This window comes from Meriones unguiculatus, chromosome 2, assembly GCF_030254825.1.
Source record: "Meriones unguiculatus strain TT.TT164.6M chromosome 2, Bangor_MerUng_6.1, whole genome shotgun sequence".
Classification (NCBI taxonomy): domain Eukaryota; kingdom Metazoa; phylum Chordata; class Mammalia; order Rodentia; family Muridae; genus Meriones; species Meriones unguiculatus.
This window is the reverse complement of record NC_083350.1, coordinates 76,524,824-76,545,822: the sequence shown is the minus strand read 5'-3', so window position 1 is coordinate 76,545,822 and position 20,999 is coordinate 76,524,824. Positions and strand designations below refer to the sequence as shown.

Sequence of the window (20,999 nt, the reverse complement as noted above, 5' to 3'; positions counted from 1 at the left end):
TGTGAGCCACCTGGGAATTGAACTCAGGACCTCTGGAAGAGCAGCCAGTGCTCTTAACCTCGGAGCCATCTCTCCAGCCTGATATCTAAAGCCTTTCAGAGGAAAAGACAAGAAGAAAACAAAAACAACAACAAAAAACCACTAAGTGGCATAATTAACGTGTCTAAGCACCATACACTTCGCTCACCTCTTTCACAGACTCATCCTCTATGGCTTCTAGTTTCTGCTGCAGTACTCGCATCATTTGTATCCAGCACTCGTTAGCATCCTGTAATGAGACAGGTTTGTCCTGGCTATGACAGTGTTTAGTCTATAAAATTCTTCCAAGCTATTGTTTCCTTAGGGAAGTAAGATGTTTTCTTCTTTTAAAATATTCACGCAGCTGGGCGCTGTGGCACAAGACTGTGATCTAGCACTTGGGGAGGCAGAGGCAGGTGGATCTCTGTGTGATCCGAGGCTAGCCTGCTCTACAAGGCAAGGACAGCCAGGGCCACTCAGGGAAACCCTGTCTTGGAAAACAAAACAAAAACCTGAAACTTTTCGAGCAGAGCTGGCACGACGCACTTCCAGTCCCACACTTGGGAAGCAGATGCAGGAGGACTGCCCACAAATTCAAGGCTGCCTCACCAACATACACACCAGGCCGTCAACGTTACACAGCAAAACCCAGTTTCGAAACAAACAAACACTGTGTTAACTGCACACAGCAGTGCACACCTTCTTCTTGGCACTCAGAAGGCTATAAGGCAGGAAGGTGGCCATCAGTTGGAGGCCAGCCTGGGTTACACAGTAAGACTCTATCTCAACACCCTGCCCTCCCACCCCCACCATATACAGAGACTAGTAAGCTAGCTCAACAAGCAAGAGAAATGCACCTGCTGCCACACCTGATGGCCTGAATCTGATCATTGAAACCCACATGGTAAAAGGAGAAAACTGAGCCCTGACCCCTGAACATTGACCTTTAACCTCCATACATGCACCATGTCACACACAGCACAACCTCCCTACATGCACATACATTTCATAGAAAATGAAGAGAAATAGAATATAAATGTGTCTAAATATATAATGTTTATTTGTGTGCATGTTCTTGAGTGTGTGTGTGTAGGTGCCACAAAGACCTTGAAGGGGGTGATAGACCCCTGGAACTGGAGTTACAGCAGCTGAGTGATGAGCACCAAACCTGGGTCCTCTGGAAGAGCAGCAAGCACTCTTAGAGTTTGAGCCAGACCTTCAGTCCCTTAAATGATTTTTAATCATCTGCAAAAGAATTACCTTAGCCAAACCAATATGAGATTTTTCAAAAAGTAAAGAATTTCAGAAGACTCATCAAACCCAGAGGTTCACTTATATTAAGGTATGCTTAACTATCTAACCCTCCTCTTACTTGAATTTTCAAAAGGACAACTTTATATGACAACAATTTTTGTGACAAAACATGCTGGGATTAAAAACAACACCAGGATGACCAGCTAAGATTATAGCCCACACTCTAGGCAAGAGATACTGATATGAACAAGAGCAGACTGATACCTGTGTTTCCAAATATATTCCAATTACTCTACTGAGTGCAGAAAACTCTGGGTTAGAGAGATGGCATAGTGGAGAAAGTGCCTGCTGTCCAAGAATAAGGACCTAAGTTTGATCCCCAGAACCCATGTAGCTTGAGCATTTGTACTCATAGTAGAGAGGAGTCCTCAGAAGCCTGTGTGCAGCTATCCTGGAGCACACAGCGGAAAATAAGAGTCTAAAATTACAAAGGACCAGCACTAGAGGTTGTCCTCTGAGCGCCACATGCACACTGTAGATACACATGTGTGCCCATCTTTACACACAGAAACACACAAGATCATCTAAGTTTTTCATTTATCAAAATAAAAACCTATCCCTGTTTACCTGCTGAAGATATTGTCCTTGTTCACCCTTCTCGGCAAACTGGGGGAAAGCCATGTGCAGAAACTGCAGTAGGATAATCGGTGGTATACTAGAAGAAGTTTTATCCATGGAATCAAACAAATCTCTAAGGGCTAAAAAAAAAAAAAAAAAAAATTGGTTTAGAAAAACAGTAACATTTAATACATGACTGTTTTTATGATGGCGCAAGTGTTCTAAAATTACATAACATTATGAATAATGATGGACACATTTCAAATGGATGACCTGTATGACGTGTGACTGACATTTCAAAAAAGTTTCTGAGGAAAAATAACACAGCCATAAAACCATATCTAGTCCCATTATTTATGAGATGGCTCATTTCTAGTCTCACATGGTACACTCCTATAATCCCATTTCTCAAGAGGCTGTAGCAATAAGATCTTGAATTCAAAATCAACATGGACTCCTGTCTCAATAATAAAAACTGGAGGCTTTTCACTTATGTCAGGGGGCTGGAGAAATGGCTCAGTAGTTATGAGCACTGGTGGCTCTTCCAGAGGACCCAGGTTCAATCCCCAGCACCCACAAGGCAGCTCACAACTGTCTGTAACTCCAGTTCCAGGGGATGTGACACCTTACACCAAAGCACATAAATTAAAATAAAATAAAAATATTACAATGTCAGATGCTTCTCACATAGTAAAGAAGCACATGACTTCTACCCTTTAAGGAATATCAAATAGCTTAGGAGTAGAGAACACACTTGGCTTGCACAAGACCCCAGGTTCAATCCTTAGCACAACTCAAATTGTAACACTTATTTTCATACATACTACTTCCTTATTAACATCGACAAAGATCTTTTATAACAATCACATCAACACTACTAAAACTTATTTCTGTTGCCCCCAATGTCATTCGCAAAGATTTAACTAATAGAACCTACAAACAAAATTACAACACAAAAAAATCCTAAGTCTAAGCTGAGGAGATGACCCAACCAATAACGTGCTTCCCATGAAAGCATGGGAGCCTGAGTTCAACTCCTAGAACTCACATAAAAACTGCAGAGAGGGGTACACACTTGTTGACTAGGGAGGTGGGACAGGCAGACCCCGGGGTTCCAGGACCACCTAGATTTGCCTTGTTGGCAAGCTCTAGGCCAATGAAAGGCCTTGTCTCAAACAAAAAGAGAGATGGCTTGCAAAGAACAACACCTGAGGCTGAGTCCTGGCTTCACATCTACAAATATACAACACACAAAACCACCTATTAGAATACACACATTAACACACAAACAAACACACATCCTGCCTCAGTATCTCATGTATTGGGATTATAGGCATGTACTACCATGCCTGGCTCTACTTCAAAAGTTTATTTATCAATAAAAAAAAATACATCATTGGTTTGTAATCTGGATATATTCCAAGTTACTTACTTACAAGGATACAGACATACCAATATGAATGAAGTGATAGACAAAAAAGAAATTTGTTGCTATTCATTTGTCCATTTGTTTTGAGAAAGGGTCTCTTTTATGTAGCCCTGGCTGTCTTGAACTCACAATGTAAAACAGACTGTCCTTGAACTCACAGACATATATCTGTTTCTGCTATGGAATTAAAGGCTTGTGGTACCATGCTCACTACCACCACTTTTTTTTTTTTTAATAAAAAAGGTACTATGGCTTTACCTGAAAAGATGGTTCAAGAGAAAAAGGTGCCTGCTGCCAAGCCTAAGAAGTGGGAATTCAATTCGCCCAGGACCACATGGTCCAAGGAGAGAACCAATTCACTACAGCTGCCGCTCCCACCTCTACATTTGCATACCCATACACATGTTAACTATTACAGCCCTCAAGATACATACTGACCTGCAGTAATATACTGTGCTGAAGCCATTTCTCCTGAAGCTCTCAAGGCACCTGCATACCTGGGAACATTAAATATAACAACATGATTACAATGAAAAGAAATCAGTTAAAAGAACTTATTATAATATCCTTGAACTCAAATTTCTCAAAGTACTTTTTCCCTTTTGGTCTTACTCATATGAGCACAATGGACCTTAAATGGCTGTTTACATTTAAAAGATACACCTAGATTCTGCACTAACTTCCTATATAATATTGCTTAGAGCAAAAGCCATATGCCTTTCAGCATTAACTGGTCTAACATAAATAAGTCAGTGTCACTTCAAGGTCCTAGTAAAGGGTTTCTACTTTCACTTTCAGCTTTATGATGATCAAAGGAAAAAAATCTAACCAAGGTCGTTGCTCACCCACTACTGCATTAGAACGAATCTCAATCTCCATTCATGACAAGTCACTATGGTAAAAGGTGGCTTTCCTCCTAAACTAGAGTAACTAACATAAGAGACGAAACAGAACTACAAGTATGAGCAACCTTGTTCTTAACTTTAGGTTGAGTAAAGAGCTAAACCCAAAAAGGAAAGCCTGCATGATCCCTTTGAATTTCAGAACTGCAAAGTAACATGAATTCTTAAGTTGCTGGAGGTATTTGGAGGGAATGAGGATTATTAACTGAAGAAAAAGCATAAGCTTCTGGAATATGAAATGCTCCAGTTTGACAGGAAAGTAGATTACAGAGCATTCACATCTGTCAAAACCAATCAAATCCAACATGGGGAAAAAACAACCCACAAATCAACCAAACATGCATGGTACGTATGTCCCTGTGGACAAAAAGTATGTTTCAATTTCAAAGCATAAAAGCACTTTCCTTACATAAATAGAATGAAAGAGGGCACAGAAAACATGCTAAATTACCTCCATCTCAGGGGCTTTGCTTTCCTGTCATGTTTCTAACTTTCAAAACTATAGTGATGAAACTTTTTTTATTTAAATAAGACCAAATGGAGTGGAGAGCAGGCAACATCTTTTATTTTTAATAATTTTTTAACATGCATTGGTGTTTTGACTACATGTATGTATGTCTGTGTGAGGGTGTCAGATCCCCTGGAACAGGAGTTACAGACAGTTTTGAGCTGCCATGTGGGTGCCGGGAATTGAACTCAGGTCCTCTGCAAGAGCATTCAGTGTTCTTAACTGCTGAGCCACCTTTCCAGCCTGACAGGGAACATACTTCAGATAAAAATACTTCAGATTCTCAAAGAAATCAACATAGGATTAATATACAAAGCAGAGAGCAGAGCACTGTTTGGAAATGTCATAATAAATAGGTAGTGAGCCCCAAACATAACACATGAAGTAAAATCAGGACAAAAACATTAGAAAGGGGCTAGGGAGAGGCGGGACTAGGGAGAGGCGGGCAGGCAGCTGCTTGATTGCCATCCAAGTTCCATGGGCAATTCTTCCCAAGAACAAACGAGTCTCAGATGATCTTGAGTTCCTGTGAGAACAGACTGTCCAAACGTCTGTTTATGAATGCCTGAGGTGGTTTGAATGAGAGATGTTGCCCATAGGCTCATGTATTTGGACACATAGTTCCCAGTTCATGGTGCTGTTTGGGGAAGTTATGGAACTTGCTGGAGTAACACATCATTACAGGTGGCTTTCAGAGTTTATGGCCTTGTACCCCTTCCAATTTCCCCTCTCTGCTTCCCATCCACTCCAGCTTCCTGCTCCTGCAGCTGTGCTTCTCTGCTGCCATACCTTGCCCCCCATTATAGGCACCATCTCTCTGGAACTGTTTAAGCCAAAATAACCTACCTATCAGGGACCCTGCAAGCTTCATGGCCAGCAGGGAAATGAGGTGGAAAATGAAACTCAGGGTCAGCACCACTTTAGCAGGTACCAGGTCAAAACTTCGAGAGTATGACCTCAGGGTTTATTTTTCTTACACATTTCAGCACAGTAAAACTTTGGGGAAAGTTTTCCATATGACAATCATCAGAGCAAAGCTTGAGGCATAGCTACGGAGAAACTCCCTAGCCAAGTAGCAAAGCACCTGTCCCCTTCTCATTTGTAGAACTCATTCTTACAAATGAGTTCCTTGTAAGAATGAGTTATACAAAGTAATAAACAGTACTCATGGCAAGGGCCTAAGGAGGATTTGGAATGGCATAAGGATAGTCTATTAATGGAGGAAGCAAAATACATCCTTCGTAAGGATGAGTTCTATTCACCGAGAGACAAGAGGAGAATCAGGGCCTAAACAATGCTCAGGATATTGGGGGATTCAGAAAGGCTGGCTCCATGGAGCAGCAAAAAGATCACTATGTTGCTAGACAACACCCACTCCGGCCTTCCCAGTGACCAGGCACCAGTCATTTCTTCCTCTGAAGGAAAACAGGTCCACGTGTTTAAAAAAACTGCTTCCTCCCATGCTTTCTTTAAGCTGTGCCTCCTACATAAACCCTGTCTTCTTTAATCTGCTAGTATAGTCATAGTATTTTATCACAGCATTAGGAAATTAACACAACATCCATGCCAGCACTTTCATAACAGAGTGGACACAATCCAAATGCCTATCAACAGAATGAATAAATAAAATTTCATATGTGTATACCATGAACACAAAGTGATACATGTTCTGCATGAATAAACCTTTGAAACTCTTATGCAAAATGAATAAAGCCAACTGGAAGACCACATACTATATGGTTATTTGTATGTGAAATGCCCTCAAATGGGTAAGTTTATAAAATAAAAAGTAAATTAACTGATGAATGTGGGTAGAAAGAAATAAAGAGAGTACAGTGAGTACACGTATGTGTGTATTCCTCCCTTCCCTTCCTTCCCTCCCCCTGTCTCTCCACAGGGCCTCACTATGTAGCTCTGGCTGGCCTGGAACTCATATAGACCAGGCTAGTCTTGAACACAGATACACTCCTGCCTCTGCCTCCTGAGTGCTGAGATTAAAGCACTGGCACTACCATGCCTGGCCACATTTCCTTTCTTAGGAGCGAGGAGGTTTTCAAAATTTTAGACTTACAGTGTAACTGTTACACAATTCAGTCAATAAAAACCATGAGTGCACTGACTGGTATAATAAACGAGTGTCTCAAGAAGACAGAAAGCAGCTCTGCTCATCCAAAAGCGAGCCGCCTTTACCCAGAGACGTACACCACTTGTTTCTCCTTTTTTTTTTTGCTTTGTTTGTTGTCTTGTTTTTTTCAAAATAAGGTCTCTCTATGTAGCCTTGGCTACATTGGAATTCCCTCTGTAGACCAAGCTTGTCCTCAAAGAAATTCACCTGCCTCTGCCTGAGGTAAAAGGCGTGCACCACCACCACTGACAACTTTAAACCACTTCATTTAAGTCTTACCTTTTAAGAGCATCTTTGAGTTCAGGCACAGAACGAATACACTGAACTGTAGCATTCATGTAACAAGTGTTACCAAGGTTTGTCAATCCACACGGTAATTCCATCTGATAAAAGGGGACAGAGTAGGACAAACACATTTATAAAAGGACATGAGACATAAATCACTGAAGTTCACATTCTGAGTCAAGAATCCTTCACCAGCCCTATCAACTAATACTCTAACTTCACACTAAAACAGTATTTCATTTTCCCCAACAGAAAATTTTTACTTGCATCATGCTGACAATTCTGCTTTAATTCTCTTTTAGAAAATAAAATAACGTGTCTATCAGTTGTTCGCCTGGCAAGAAAACAGGTAGCAAAACAAGCACAGAAAGACTTGAAAACAAATACACAAAGCAAACATACCAAATGAGCTGGGCTTGGTAGTGCATGCCTGCAATCTCAGTAGTCAGAAGAAAGAAATATCATGAATTCAAGATAGTCTGGGCAACACAGTGAGTCTCAGTCTCAAAAGATTCCCCACTCACATCCAAAAAAAGGTATGTAGTACTAGTGGTTTGTTTGCTTTAATTTGACATGTCTTTACCACTTTCTATATTGATTTTACATTTATTTTTGGGATAGAGGCTGAGCCATAGGTCAGTGGGAGAGAACTTGCTTTAGCAAGCCCTTAGTTTGACCCTTAGTACCAGTAACAATAATAATTATTATTATAATTAATAATAATCAAAATAAGCTGTATTTAACATGGAAGATTTTTTAAAAATAATTTATTTATTTTTATGTACATTGGTGTCTTCACTGTACATGTCTGTAAGAGGGTGTCAGGTTCCCTGGAACAAGAATTACAGAGTGTTGTGAGCTCCCATGTGGATACTGGGAACTGAACCCGGGTCTTCTGGAGGAGCAGCCAGTGCTCTTAAACCATTTCTCCAGCCCCAAAATGGAAGGTTTTAAGAATTTAAATGGCCTATCATTTAAACTTGTCTTTGATCCTGTTTTCTCATAAGTAGTAAATATTTCAATTGAATTATCTTCCCAATATATACTTATTGTATATCAATTTATGTGTTTACGTGTGCATTTTTTAACACCCTCATCTGTAAAATAACTATCTTTATTATTTCACACCTTTAACATATAAAAGTATAAGGCCTGAATTAGAAATGTCATATGTAATGCTAAATATAAATTAAGCTAAGTTAAAATCACATATAAATTAAGAAAAGCAATAATAATCAAAGTACACAATAACAAGGAACTCCTGAGTTTTATGATGAACCTTACTGTAGGACAGACTTAAGCTAGTTTCAAAAATATTAAAATTCTACTTCTTGCCAACATACATCAATGTTAATAATTAAATCAGAACCTCTAGATGCTACTTCCTGGAAGACATCTTAATAACGTTCTTCAAAAAGCAGTGAGCCAACAGAAAATCTGATATGGCTTACAGCAGTTGCTAACTGTTCTTCTGTCATGTCTTCTACGAAGACAGTTTTAGCAGAGGGTTCTTCTGGAAGAGCATCTGCTGACCCCATCATTAGGACAGTCATTCCCTGTTACAAAAGAAATAAATTCATGAAAATACTTAAAAGCTGACAATGTTATGATCAATAAAGGAAAACTGAAAAGAACTCATACGACAGCATGACTCCACTAGCCAACAGAGAGTAAATCTACACAAAGCAGATGCGTGGCAACCTCACCCTGGTAGGAGCTGGAGGGAGTGGCTTTAACTGGGACTGTGCTTCTTTAGTAAGGTGAGCAAACTTATAACCTTAAGGATATCTATGATCTGGGCACCATGGCACATGCCTTAATCCAAGCACCTGGGAAGCCAAGGCATAAAGTACTCTGAGTTCCAGTCTGGTCTTCATAGCAAGTTCCAGGACAGGTATGGCTACATAGTGAGATCCTGTCTCAAAACAACAACAAAACAAATAACCGGTCCAACTTGAGGCCCACACCATGAGAGGGAGTCCACACCAGAAACCAGAGGTTGGATAGCCCAGAAACCTAGGAAACAACCAAACTCGACTCACCAAAAAAAAAAAAAAGGTTGATGTATGAAATGATTCCTAATGATATTCTGAAGATGATACCTAGCTTAACACTCATCAGAGGCTTCATCTAGCAACTAATACAGAGCTGAGCACATGCAGACACCATCCACAGTCAAACATTAGGCAGAACTCAGGGAACCCCACAGAAAGGGGGTAGGAAGAATTACAGGAGCTAGAGTTAAGGATATCTGATACCTCAAAAGAATGCAGCCCACAAGAATCAACTAAGCAGGGCCCATTGGGGCTCACAGAGATGAAGCAACAATCAAGGAGCCTGAATGGGTCTGAGCAAGGTCCTCTGCACATACGTTATGGTTGTATAGGTTGGTGTTCTTGTGGGACTAACAGTGAAAGCAAGGGTTGGCTCTGACTCTTGCCTGCTTTTAGGACCCTTTTCCTCCTACTGGGTTGCCTCGTCCAGCCTTAAGGTGAGCGTATGTGGCTAGTCTTACTGTAACTTGTCATACTGTGTTTAGCTGAAATCCCTGGAAGGCCTGTTCTTTTCTGAAGAAAAACAGAGAAGCAGTGGATCTGGGGTTGAGGGGCCAGAAGGAGTAGAGGAAGGAGAAACTGCAGTTAGGATTTAAAAAAAACAAAAGAGGGGCTGGAGGGATGGCTCAGTGGTTAAGAGCACTGATTGCTCTTTCAGAAGACCCAGGTTCAACTCCCAGCATCTACATAGCAGCTCACAACTGTCTGTATCTCCAAGATCTGTCACTCTCACACAGACATACATACATACATACAGGCAAAACACCAATGTATGCAAAAATAAAAATAAATAAATTATAAAAAAAAACAAAAGAGACACACACAGAGGATTATCTATGTCGAATTCAATAACCTTCAAACCTTCATTCTTTCATTTCTCCATGGACTTTTTATAGTGCAATAGAAAAGAAATACTAAACCATCACTAATGAAACTTCTTCCAAGGCTGTCTAAGGAAGCAAATATTTAAATATACTATTAATACTCAGCAAGAAAACAGGAAGGAATATTAAGCTAGGCAAGATGGCACATACCTATAGGTTCTAATCCTAGAACTTGAGAGTTAGAAGCAGGAGGATCTGTAAATCTTTGGGCATAGGTTTTAAAAGTCATCATATAGGACTGGGAAGATAAATAACACAACATGTAAAGTACTTGCCATGCAAGCATGAGGACCAGAACCCATGTAAAACACACCACTAATCCCAGTGTTTCTAGGCAAGAAAGGAGGCCAACACATGAAAATCCCCAGAAGCTCAGGGGCCAATTATCCTGGCTTACACAATAGCAAAGAGACCCTGTCTCAAACAAAGTGAAAGGCAAGGACTGATACTCAATGTTTTCTCTTCCTCCCTCCTTCCCTTGAACATAACCTCATCAAAAACTAACATAAGGAAAAAGTAAAAAATATAAATCTCTTAAAGAAATTAAAATCACACAAGTTCCCACAAGAAAAATCCTGGTCCAAAAGAACTCATCAGTAAATTATTTCATATATGTAAAGAACATCATCGAGAAAAAAGAAATACTTCTCCAACTCTCTTAATGAGCTCAGCATAATTCTGACAACAAAATGAAATGCATAATAAAATAAAAATATAGACTAGCCAGGTGTAGTAGTTACTGGCCTCTAATCTCAGCACCAGGCAGCAGAAGGAAGAACATCAGTTCAAGGCCATCCTCCCCTACAAACAGAGTTCAAGGCCAACCAGAGCTACTTGAGACCTTGTCTCAAAATAAGAAAATAAATCAATATAAAAATAAAGGCTAGAGCCAGGCATGGTGGCTCAAGCCTTTAATCCCAGCACTCGGGAGGCAAAGGCAGGGGGATCTCTTGAGTTCCAGGCCAGCCTGGTCTACAAAGTGGGTCCAGGATAGTCAAAGCTACACATAAAAATCCTGTGTCGAAAAACCAGTAAAATAAAATAAAGGCTAAAATATCTCATGATCATACATGCCAACATCCTAACTATGAAACTGAACCCAGAAATACATTAAGGAAGTAAATATGTCCTCCTCTCAAATAGTCACAGCACTCTAGGTAGTGTCTGTGAGCCTCCACGGGGGCCTGAGGTTCTTTTAGAATAATAAAGTCATAAATAAATCTCTATCTGGCACTAGTATTATAATGAGGCCACGAAACTGTTATATTCCACTAAGTGATGCCAGTACTGAAGGTAATCACTCATGCAAATGCAGGGTCAGAAACTGGGGTAGGTACTTTTCTCAATTTTTATTGATTTATTATGTTAATTATTTGTGTGTGCGCGTGTGCGCGCAATGTGAAGGTCAGAGGACAACCTGCAGAGGTCAGTTCTCTCCTTTCACCATATGGATTTGTCACCAGGCTTGACTGTAAGCACCTTTATCCACTGAGCCAACTGCCAACTCCCTTTGTAATTATTTTTATATGAATGAATAATATTTTTAAATATCTCATTTTAATATCTTAATATTAATTGATAATTAATATTTATTGAGAATAAACATCAATAAACCCCTTTAGGGTTAACTGCATTTTTTTCTTTGACAGAGTCTTCCTCTGTAGCCCTGGCTGACCTCTGCTTCCAGGGTACTGGAATTAAAAGCATGTATACCATAACTAGTAGACACACTTTTCATCCCATTTTTTGAGGCTGAAGCAAGACGGCCTGAGTCCAGGAGTTCAAGGCCAGCCTGGGCAACATATAGCAATATCGAGTGGTGGAGTGGACTGAGAATCCATGCTGGCACACCTGTGTGCACCTTGGTGGTAAAGAGCTGCCCAGCATGCACTACACCCCAGGTTCCGTCCTCAGGACCAAGGACAGAGAACCAGTGATAGCTAGGCGAAACTGAACAAAGTATAAAAACAAAACCAAATGATCACTTCAACAAGAATCAGAAAAAGACGTATCAACAGTTAACAGTCATTCATAAGTTTAAATCTTAGTGAACTGAGATAAAATGTCCACTGTATTCTACTCAGCAGCATACTAAGAAATTCCAATAAAATATTAGGGGGAAAAAAACACAAAAGTTATTTATCAATTATACCTCAATAAAAAATCACAATGACTAAAAGGGAAGAGTAAACTCATTATTTGAAAATACTATTCCTGTGTATGTAAAAACCTCAATGCAATCTCCAAAAACATTAGTGGGACTAACAAGTCAATTAAAATCACAAAATAAAAATAAACACAGGAAAAAATTAATTACATTTTTATATGCTAGCCACAAACATTAAGAAAGAATCTTTCTTTTTTTTTCCTTTGGCTTTCGAAACAGGGTTTCTGTTTAGCTTTGGCTGTCCTGACTCACTTTGTAGACCAGGCTGGCCTCAAACACACAGCAATCTGCCTGCCCCTGCCTCCCAGAGTGCTGGGATTACAGGCATGCGCCACCGTGGCCAGAGAAAAAAATTCTTAAAGATATTATTTCAACTGCAAAAGAACATTAAATTCCGAGAGTCTAACAAAAGCCAGGCAGGGTCTCTGCACTGAAACACCACAGCTCTACTATGACAAACAGTAAGCACACCATACTCAGAGACTTGGTGCTCGATGTACGCTCATTCTCTCCAAATTGGCCTAAAGGTCTATGTATTTTCAAACAAAGTCAACTTACAGAAACTGACTTCTTATAAAATTATAATTGAACACAAAAATATTTTTGAGGGCTGGAGAGATGGCTCAGAGGTTAAGAGCACTGGTTGTTCTTCCAGAGGTCATGAGTTCAATTCCACACAGTGGCTCATGACCCTCTATTACCCTCTATTGCCCTCTTCTGGCATGCAGACGTACATGCACACAGAGCATTCAAAATAAATACATAAAATCTTTATAAAAAATATTTTTTTGAAAAGAGAAAAATGTGGAGGACTTATAGTATCTTATTTTCTACTTATTGCTTTTGTTATAAAGACCACACAGTAATCAACTAGATCACTTTCATCAACTAGAGAATGAGACAAGAGTGCAGGGATGGACCTGTAGCTGACTTTCCAGAAAGACTGAAACAAATCAGTGGGGGTGGGGAAGAGCAGAAATTAAGTGGTGCTAAACAACTTGAAATTCACACTAAAAAAACAGCACTTCAAATTTATTTTGGTGAAATAATTTGGTTACTTCATTGTAGTAAGTGTTTTTTTGTTTTTTGTTTTTTTTTTCACCCTTGCCCCCTATAATGAGTGTTAATACTTACATTTTTCATTTTGATGCTTCCCCAGTCATCATCCTATTTCAAAGACAAACAAAAACGTTTAACCACCTCTGCACAATTATTAAATTTCAAGCTACATCAAAATAAAATTTACATGCCTGCCCCAAAATTAGAAATTCAATCCAGACCTGCTTGACTTGTACATCCCATTCTTTTGTCCTTTTAACTGCAACCTCTCTGATGCTCTGTTCTCTTAGTTTTAAAATATAAATAATACACAACAGAAAAGTAATGAATGCCTGTAATCCCAGCACTCGGAAGGCAGAGGCAGTTTAAGGCCAACCTGGTCTACAAAGCGAGTCCAGAGAAAACCTGTCTCAAAAAACCAAAAAAGAAAAGTAATGAAAAAGTACTAAAAAGTAATAAAAGATACATGCAGTGAAGTTAATTATTACTGGTCAGTTTTGTCTGATTAATATTTTCTGCTATGTTCCACAGTCTACATCAAGACACAGCTCGGCAGACTAGTTTCCAGCTCCCTGAAGGCCAAAGGCTCACAGAATTTGCGAAGTGAACAAGTTTCATCAACATCTAATCTACACCTGAGAAACAGGGCAGGCAGTCCTTATCCTTAAGTTAACTGCTATTCTTCAGAATGTCACACAAACCTCAGAAAAATATTTTTCAGCTATCTTTATGTACTATTATAAACAATAAGAAGAAAAAACAAAACAAAAATAAGAAAACCCTCATCATTTTGTGGCCATTCATCAAGGGTTGGTAAACTTGAACTCTTATTATAGAGTTTGTGTGATCATTCCGAAAGAAACATGGGTTTTCTCTCCTTCTCTAGACAGAGGAGTTAAACAGTAATTACTCTTTTTTTCACTGTATATTTTTTGAATTGTGCATGCACTGGTGTTTTGCCTGCATGTGTATCTATGTGAGGGTGTTGAACCCCCTAGAGTTACAGTTATATGCTGCCATGTGAGTACTGGGAATTGAACCCAGGTCCTATGGAAAAACGGCCACTGTTCTTAACCACTGAGCCATCTCTCTAACCTGACAGCAATTATTGTTAAGAGAAAAAGATTCATCTTTAAAATGTAGACTGTGAGAAAAGAAAAAAAAAAGTATAAAAGTGTCCCATTACTTAAGAACCAGGGCTTTGATGAAAATGGTAAACTCAATTTCAACATTCAAATACACTAGTTACAAAAATATACTCTCTGGGTTTTTTTTTTAATTACCCCTACTGTTACATTTTTATTATTCTATTGTTTATATGTACAGATGTTTTGCATGCCCTGAGAGACCAGAAGAGGGTATCAGAGCCATTAGGACAAAGTACAGACAGTTGTGGGTCTCCAGGTGGATGCTGGGAATCCAACCTGAGTCCTCTGCAAGGGCAACAAGTTTTCCTAACTACTGAGCCATCTCTCCAGCCCCTGGTTGTATATTTTTAACAGATAAAATTTTCTATCCCTGTACATGAAATTACTAAAGATATACAAATCCATTTTATATTAGTCCAAAAAAATAAAATCAACATCTTCATACACAAAAAATTCAAACATTACGGATAACTGTAGCATGCTATAGTCCTGACCACTGGAGGTATCTACTGAATAAACTGTCAATGACACTTTGTAATACTGTATTTTGAAACAGCCATGATGTGCCTCACAAACACACGATCACTAGAACAGGTGAAAGGGAAGGCAGAGGCAGGCAGATCTTAAGAGTTTACGGCCAGGCTGACCTATCCAGGGAGATTCAGACCAGTGAGGGTTACATTGTGAGACCATGTCTCCAAAAAAGCTACATTAGCAATAATCATATTTTCTAGCATTAATTAAACAGTATTGGTGAAACTTTAGATCCATTTTACCTTCAGGGTTCCTCCTTTCACCATAACTTTCTGTCTGGCTGGCTGGACTCCAGTCAATGCAAAAAGCTGGGCCTTGAACACCATTGGAGGTTCATCAGTATTCAATTCCACACCTTCAAATTTCTCCTTTCCCCATTTTACTGTAACTGTAAACAAAAACATAATTATTTTTTCATTTATATACTTTTTAAGCTTATAGACCTCAAATTTAGAAAATCATTAGGGAATAACTTTTAAAGGTGAAAATAGTCAGGCCCTACCACGTAGGAGGTAGAAGCAAGCTCTCTTTAGTTCCAGGCCAGCCAAGATGACAGAGAGAGACCCTCCCTCAAACCCACCCCATCTCCGAAAAAAGTCAAGTCAAAATAAAAAAGTAAAGTCCTTTGTTGTTTTATTCCCAAAATGAGTAATATATATGCAATGGATACAAAACAAAATTTTATATATTATTATATAAATACAAGCATGTGGAGAATATAACTCAGTGGTACAGCATCTGCCTAGCATACAGGTGAGTTAAATTCACAGCACTGCAGGTTAGAGGAGGAGAGGGAAAGGAGAAGGTGAGGGGGAAGGAAGCAGAGAGGCTGACTTGAGAGGTTGCCTGATCCAATAATGCCACAAAATCGGTTAATAAAAACCCACGTATTCTAAATCACACTCCAACCACCTCTGTAAACTAAGGTGAACCTCTAATCACACTGAATTTTCTCCCTGAATTGATTAACCTTCAAACAGTGGCTCCCCAAACTTCCTAATGCTGGGACTCTTTAACAGAATTCCTCATGTTGTGGTAACCTCCCCAACCATAAAACTGTCTTCATAACTGTAACTCATAACTGTAATTTTGCTATGTTATGAATCAAAACATAAATATCTGTGTTTTCCATATGAAAGGGTCATTCAACCCCCCACAAAGGGTTGAGAACCACTGGTTTAAAGCAATGCATACTGTTGGAACAGAGAGAAAGATAAGAGAGTTTATGGAAAATAAATCTTGAGGGAATAAAAGAGCACCCAGAAAGGTTAAAGAGTTATATACAGTTCAGGTAGGGTATGTGGTTACACACCTTAACCCTAGCACTCAGGAGGCAGAAGAAGGTGAATTCCTGTGAGTTCATGGCCAGCCTCTCTACAGAGTTCCAGGCCAGAAACCCAGAAACATCTACATGAGACCTTGTCTCAATTAAAAAAAAAAAAAAAAAAAAAAAAAAGGCAAAGAGAAAGAAAACAGTTGTAGCAATTCTTGGGCTGAGGAGATGGTTCAATGGATAAAAGCTTGGCTCTTGGCTCACAAGCCTCCCCAGATCTCATACTGGAAAGACAGACAAATGCACGCACACGCGCGCGCGCACACACACACACACACACACACACACACGTGCGCACACACACCTGTTGAAAAAGTACTGAAATTCTAAACTATACAAAAAGTATAGGAGAAATGAAAAGTTGTTTCCAAGCAACAAGTACTGAAGTGTTTAAAAATCCAAAGATATGTTGGCTACATGTAACAGCTATGTTTTCCCCTCAATTATCTGGGAGGTGGTTTGAGGTTTAAAGTCTTAAATGAGACTGGGCTCAAATTGGCAATACTTCTGCCTCAGCCTTCTGAGTGAACAAATGTGCAACCATAGCATTTTTTTTTTTAAAGTGTCTTTTAGCCAGGCATGGTGGCACAAGCTTGTAATCCCAGTACTCAGGGAGGCAGAGGCAAGCAGATTCTGTGAGTTTGAGGCTAGCCTGGTCTACAAAGTGAGTCCAGGACTACAGGGAAGCCCTGTCTTAAAAAAAACAAAACAACAAAGTGTCTTTCAAATTTTTTTTTTACATTACTGAGTGTATATCCATGTGTATGGGGGATGCACATGTCTCTGCTAACATGTTGAGGTCAGAGGAGAATTTGCATGAGTTAGTTCTCTCCTTCCACCCCGTAGGTGGATGCTAAGGCTGGAACTCGGGTGGCACAAGCACTTTTACTTTGCTGTCCCCCCAAAACGTGTCTGACAACAGGAAATAACAAGGGTTGGTGAGGGTGTGGAGAAACTAGGACCCTTGCACTGCTGATGTGAACATAAAATAGTGGTTGCTATGGAAAACAGCATAAGACTGCCTCAAAAATTTACGCACAGAATTACCTATTACTCTCTTCCTAGAACGACAGAAGGACTCAAAACAGCTACATGTACACTCGTTCAGTGCATCGTCATTCAGACAAACGCTGAGAAAGGAGGAGGGATGAGGCCAGCAGTTGAGGACCTGCCCAAGTGTGAGGCTCTAGGTTTGATCCCTACGGCAAAAGGGCAAAGGAGAAATGGAAAGTGGAGGGAAGGGAAAGAGAAGGCAGGAAAGGGGCTTGCTGGGAAAAGCCCACTCTAAAATATTATTCAATTTTAAATTAAAAAAATTCTTACATACACTACAAGAAAGACAAGGTGTGGAGACCTGATATGAAGTGAGACAAACCAATCATAAAAGGGCAGAGATTGTGTTTTCTTATTTTATATGAGCTACTCACATAAAGTCAAAACCTTAACAATTAAATAATGTTGGCTGCCACAGGGTAATAGGTAAGAAGAAATGAGGAAATGTTTTTAAATGGCAAGAGTTTCAGCTTCAGAAGGAATAGATTCTGGAAATATTGATGGTTGTACAAAAATGTGAATAAACCTGGGTGACAGAAAATTGCACACTTAAACACATCTAAGATGTGACACCTGGCTATAATCTCAGCTACCCAAGAAACTGAGGTAGAGCAGCCCCTTGTACCCATGATTTAGAAGCAGGCCACCCCAAAAGGAAAAGGAGAAAAACGGACACAAAGGTAAATTTTACCACGCTCAATTTCACCAAATAGCTAACGTTTAAAATATCTAAATAATAATACTCAAGTGTATTTATTGAAAGCTGTCTTTTTTTTTTTAAGGGAATTTCAAAACAAAGTTTCAACTTCTAGAATCAAAATTTTAATTCTTGATCCAGACTCCACATCTCAATTGTATCAACAGGTCACTGAGTGTGTTTAGGGTCTGATTTCATGAGCCCAGAGAGAAGGCTCAGCAAGAAGGGCACTTGTGGCTACGCCTGACAACTGGGTTCAATCACACAACCCACATGGTAGAAAAGAAAACAGTTCCTCCGATTACCAAACACATTCTGCATGCATATACCACTCATACACAACAAATGAACACTGGTTTAGTAACAAGCAAGTTATTTATCTTTGGAGAAAACCTAATATAATCTAATGAAGAGATGATGTGGTGGTTATAATGATGACTATCACAAAAACAAACGGCTCAAAGAGCAACAATCTTTTAAAAAAAGATTTAAGCCACAGTCTCACTATGTAGTCCTGGCTATAATGCACTATGCAGACCAGGCTGGCTTTGAACTAACAGGCAGACTCTGCCACCCAAGTTCTGGGATTAAAGGCATGCCCCATCACATACAGAAAAGCCAAAGAGCTTGAGTAAGGAAGTATTTCTGTTTGTTGTTCTGTTTGGTCTTGCTTTTTGGAACAGATTCTCCCTCTGTAGCCTACGCTGTACAAAAATTTATGATCCTTCTGTCTCAGTGCTTCAAATGTTGAGATTTGAGATATGAGCCACCATAACCCAACCAGGAAAGATTTCTTGGAGGAAATACTAACTTTTGAATTATCACTGCCAACTCTGAGCTGAATCTCAAAACAAAGGTACTGGCCAGAGATTAGAAGTATTCCTAAAACAGACAAGAAAAGCATTTAGCATGAGTTCTGAAATAGCAGTAATTCCCAGAGAAAATTAGACAGCAGAGGAGAAAACTAGAAGCAAGTTAATAAGGGCCAAGTTAGAAAGGTAGAATACGGCTGGGTGGTGACGGTGCACAGCTTTAATGGCAGCACTGGGGGTGGGGGGGCAGAGGCAGGTGGATCTCCGAGTTTGAGGCCAGCCTAGTCTAGAGAATGAGTTCCAGGACAGCCAAGGAAGGCTACAACAAAGAAATCCTATCTCAGGAAGAAACAACAACACAAAACAAAAAAGAAAAAAAGAATGGTAGCAGGCAGCATATGGCATGTTAAAACATACATATGACCTTTACGGTACAGGCCATGTGTAATCCCTGGAGACTTAAATAGAGGCTGCTTGGTCTGTTTACTATTAGACAACTCTAGGAGCAGCAGAATAAAGAAATTCAAATGTGGCACAAACTGTAATCATAAAGAGACAAAAGGCAAAGGCACTGGGGAAATAGCGTAGTGGAACATTCCTACTTAGCATGCACAAGGAAGGTCCTGAGTTTGATCGTCAATACCGTCAATACCACTAGAGCAAGAAGTTATTTTTGTTTGTTTGGAGTTTGGGTGAGGTTTTTCGTTTTGGTTTTTTGGTTATTGGAGACTGGGTTTCCCTGGCTGCCCTGAAACTCTGCAGACCAGACTGTCCTCAAAAATCAAAGTTCAACCTGCTTCCACCTTCTGACTGCTGGGATCAATGGCATGGGCCACTACACCTGGCCTACAAGTTTTAAAATAATGTATAATAGTACAAGCTAAAGATGACATGGGAATAAATGAAGGCATTATTAGAAATAAGGAAGAGGAGGCCAGGCATGGTGGCATTTAACCCCAGCATTCGGGAGGCAGAGACAGGCAATCTCTTGAGTTCCAGGCCAGGTAGGCCTACACAGCAGACCCTGTCTCCAAATAAATAGATAAATGAATAAAACAATCTACCCTAAGATCAATTATTACTCTTGGTTCACATCATTCCTCTAATAAAGGAATTATGTATACCAAAAGTGGAGAATCAGAGATAATAAATCACATATCCATAGCCAACTAGAGTCACCATATACATTTCAGAGGCCATTTTGACTACGAGAAGGGACAGTGAAGTCCATTAACTAAGGAAAACGTGATCCTCAGTCAACACCTTGGAAAGCCATCAATAAATGACCCCTGCTAACACTATGTTTCCTCTTCGAAGTCCAAAACAATCTATGCTGAAATTAAAACGAAGCATCAAAAAAGACTGATCGGCAGTAGGCTTCACGACAGAACTGAAATTGGTACAAAGTGGGGGAGAGAACCAAAGGGGTCCGTAGGGCGCTACCCAGAGCAATGTCGAGCAGAAGTGAGCAAACCTGTACCTCCCACTTCCAACTTCCTTCCACGCTCATTCCACCCCTGCTCTCATCCAGGAACTCAACGCAATCACACTCCAGCAGCCTGGTCTCCTGAGCCCCAGGACACACCTTCGCCTTTCCCAGCACTCCAGGACAGCGACAGAAACTATTTTGCAGAGTCACGATTCTCCAGATTCTCCCCGTCTCCACTCCAGCTCCCACCCCACCCACGCGGAGACACAGCGGCCAAGCTCCCACGGGTGGCCGGGCTCCAACTCGCGTGGCCGCCACTGCACGCTCCCCACCGTGGCCCTTGGCGGCTGGGTCCTGCGCGCGCCTCTGCAGGCTGGGGCTACGAGGAGGCCTAGTGTCGGCTGCGAGGGCGCGGCACGAGGGAGGACGGAGCTCACCGGAGTAGAGTGGCATGGCGAGGCAGGAGGGAGGACACGGCGCGGAAGGCTGGGTCTGACAAGGGCGGCGGAGGAAGGAGAAGCAGCTCCTGGAGCCGGCCGGGAAGGAAGCGCGGGGGTGGCGGCAGCTCCGGTGCGACGAGCCTCATTCAAACCGGCCACTGGCGATGACGCAGCAGCACGCTGCTCACCCAGGGAGCCACCGCACGGGGGGAGGGGCCGCCCGCCCCGGGGGCGGGGCCCGAGGGGCGGG

The 20,999-nt window shown here is 40.6% G+C and overlaps 1 protein-coding gene across 4 annotated transcripts in view; it reads right to left on the bottom strand.

The window, feature by feature from the left end:
* Usp14 (ubiquitin specific peptidase 14) overlaps positions 1–20,961 on the bottom strand; it is a 31,597-nt gene extending 10,636 nt beyond the window's left edge. Inside the window, exons 1-8 of one of the 4 annotated variants that reach the window (XM_021661568.2) lie at positions 20,747–20,961; positions 15,228–15,373; positions 13,379–13,411; positions 8,591–8,695; positions 7,134–7,237; positions 3,758–3,816; positions 1,900–2,030; positions 188–268 (exon numbers count right to left, since the gene is read on the bottom strand). In XM_021661568.2, the coding sequence (XP_021517243.2) occupies positions 188–268; positions 1,900–2,030; positions 3,758–3,816; positions 7,134–7,237; positions 8,591–8,695; positions 13,379–13,411; positions 15,228–15,373; positions 20,747–20,762 (675 nt within the window). In that variant the 5' untranslated portion in view covers positions 20,763–20,961. Of the gene's footprint in view, positions 1–187; positions 269–1,899; positions 2,031–3,757; positions 3,817–7,133; positions 7,238–8,590; positions 8,696–13,378; positions 13,412–15,227; positions 15,374–20,465; positions 20,588–20,746 lie in introns of those variants that run through there. The other 3 variants (XM_021661567.2, XM_060377685.1, XM_060377686.1) reach the window with 3 other exon arrangements.
* Between the last annotated feature and the right edge of the window lie 38 nt (positions 20,962–20,999).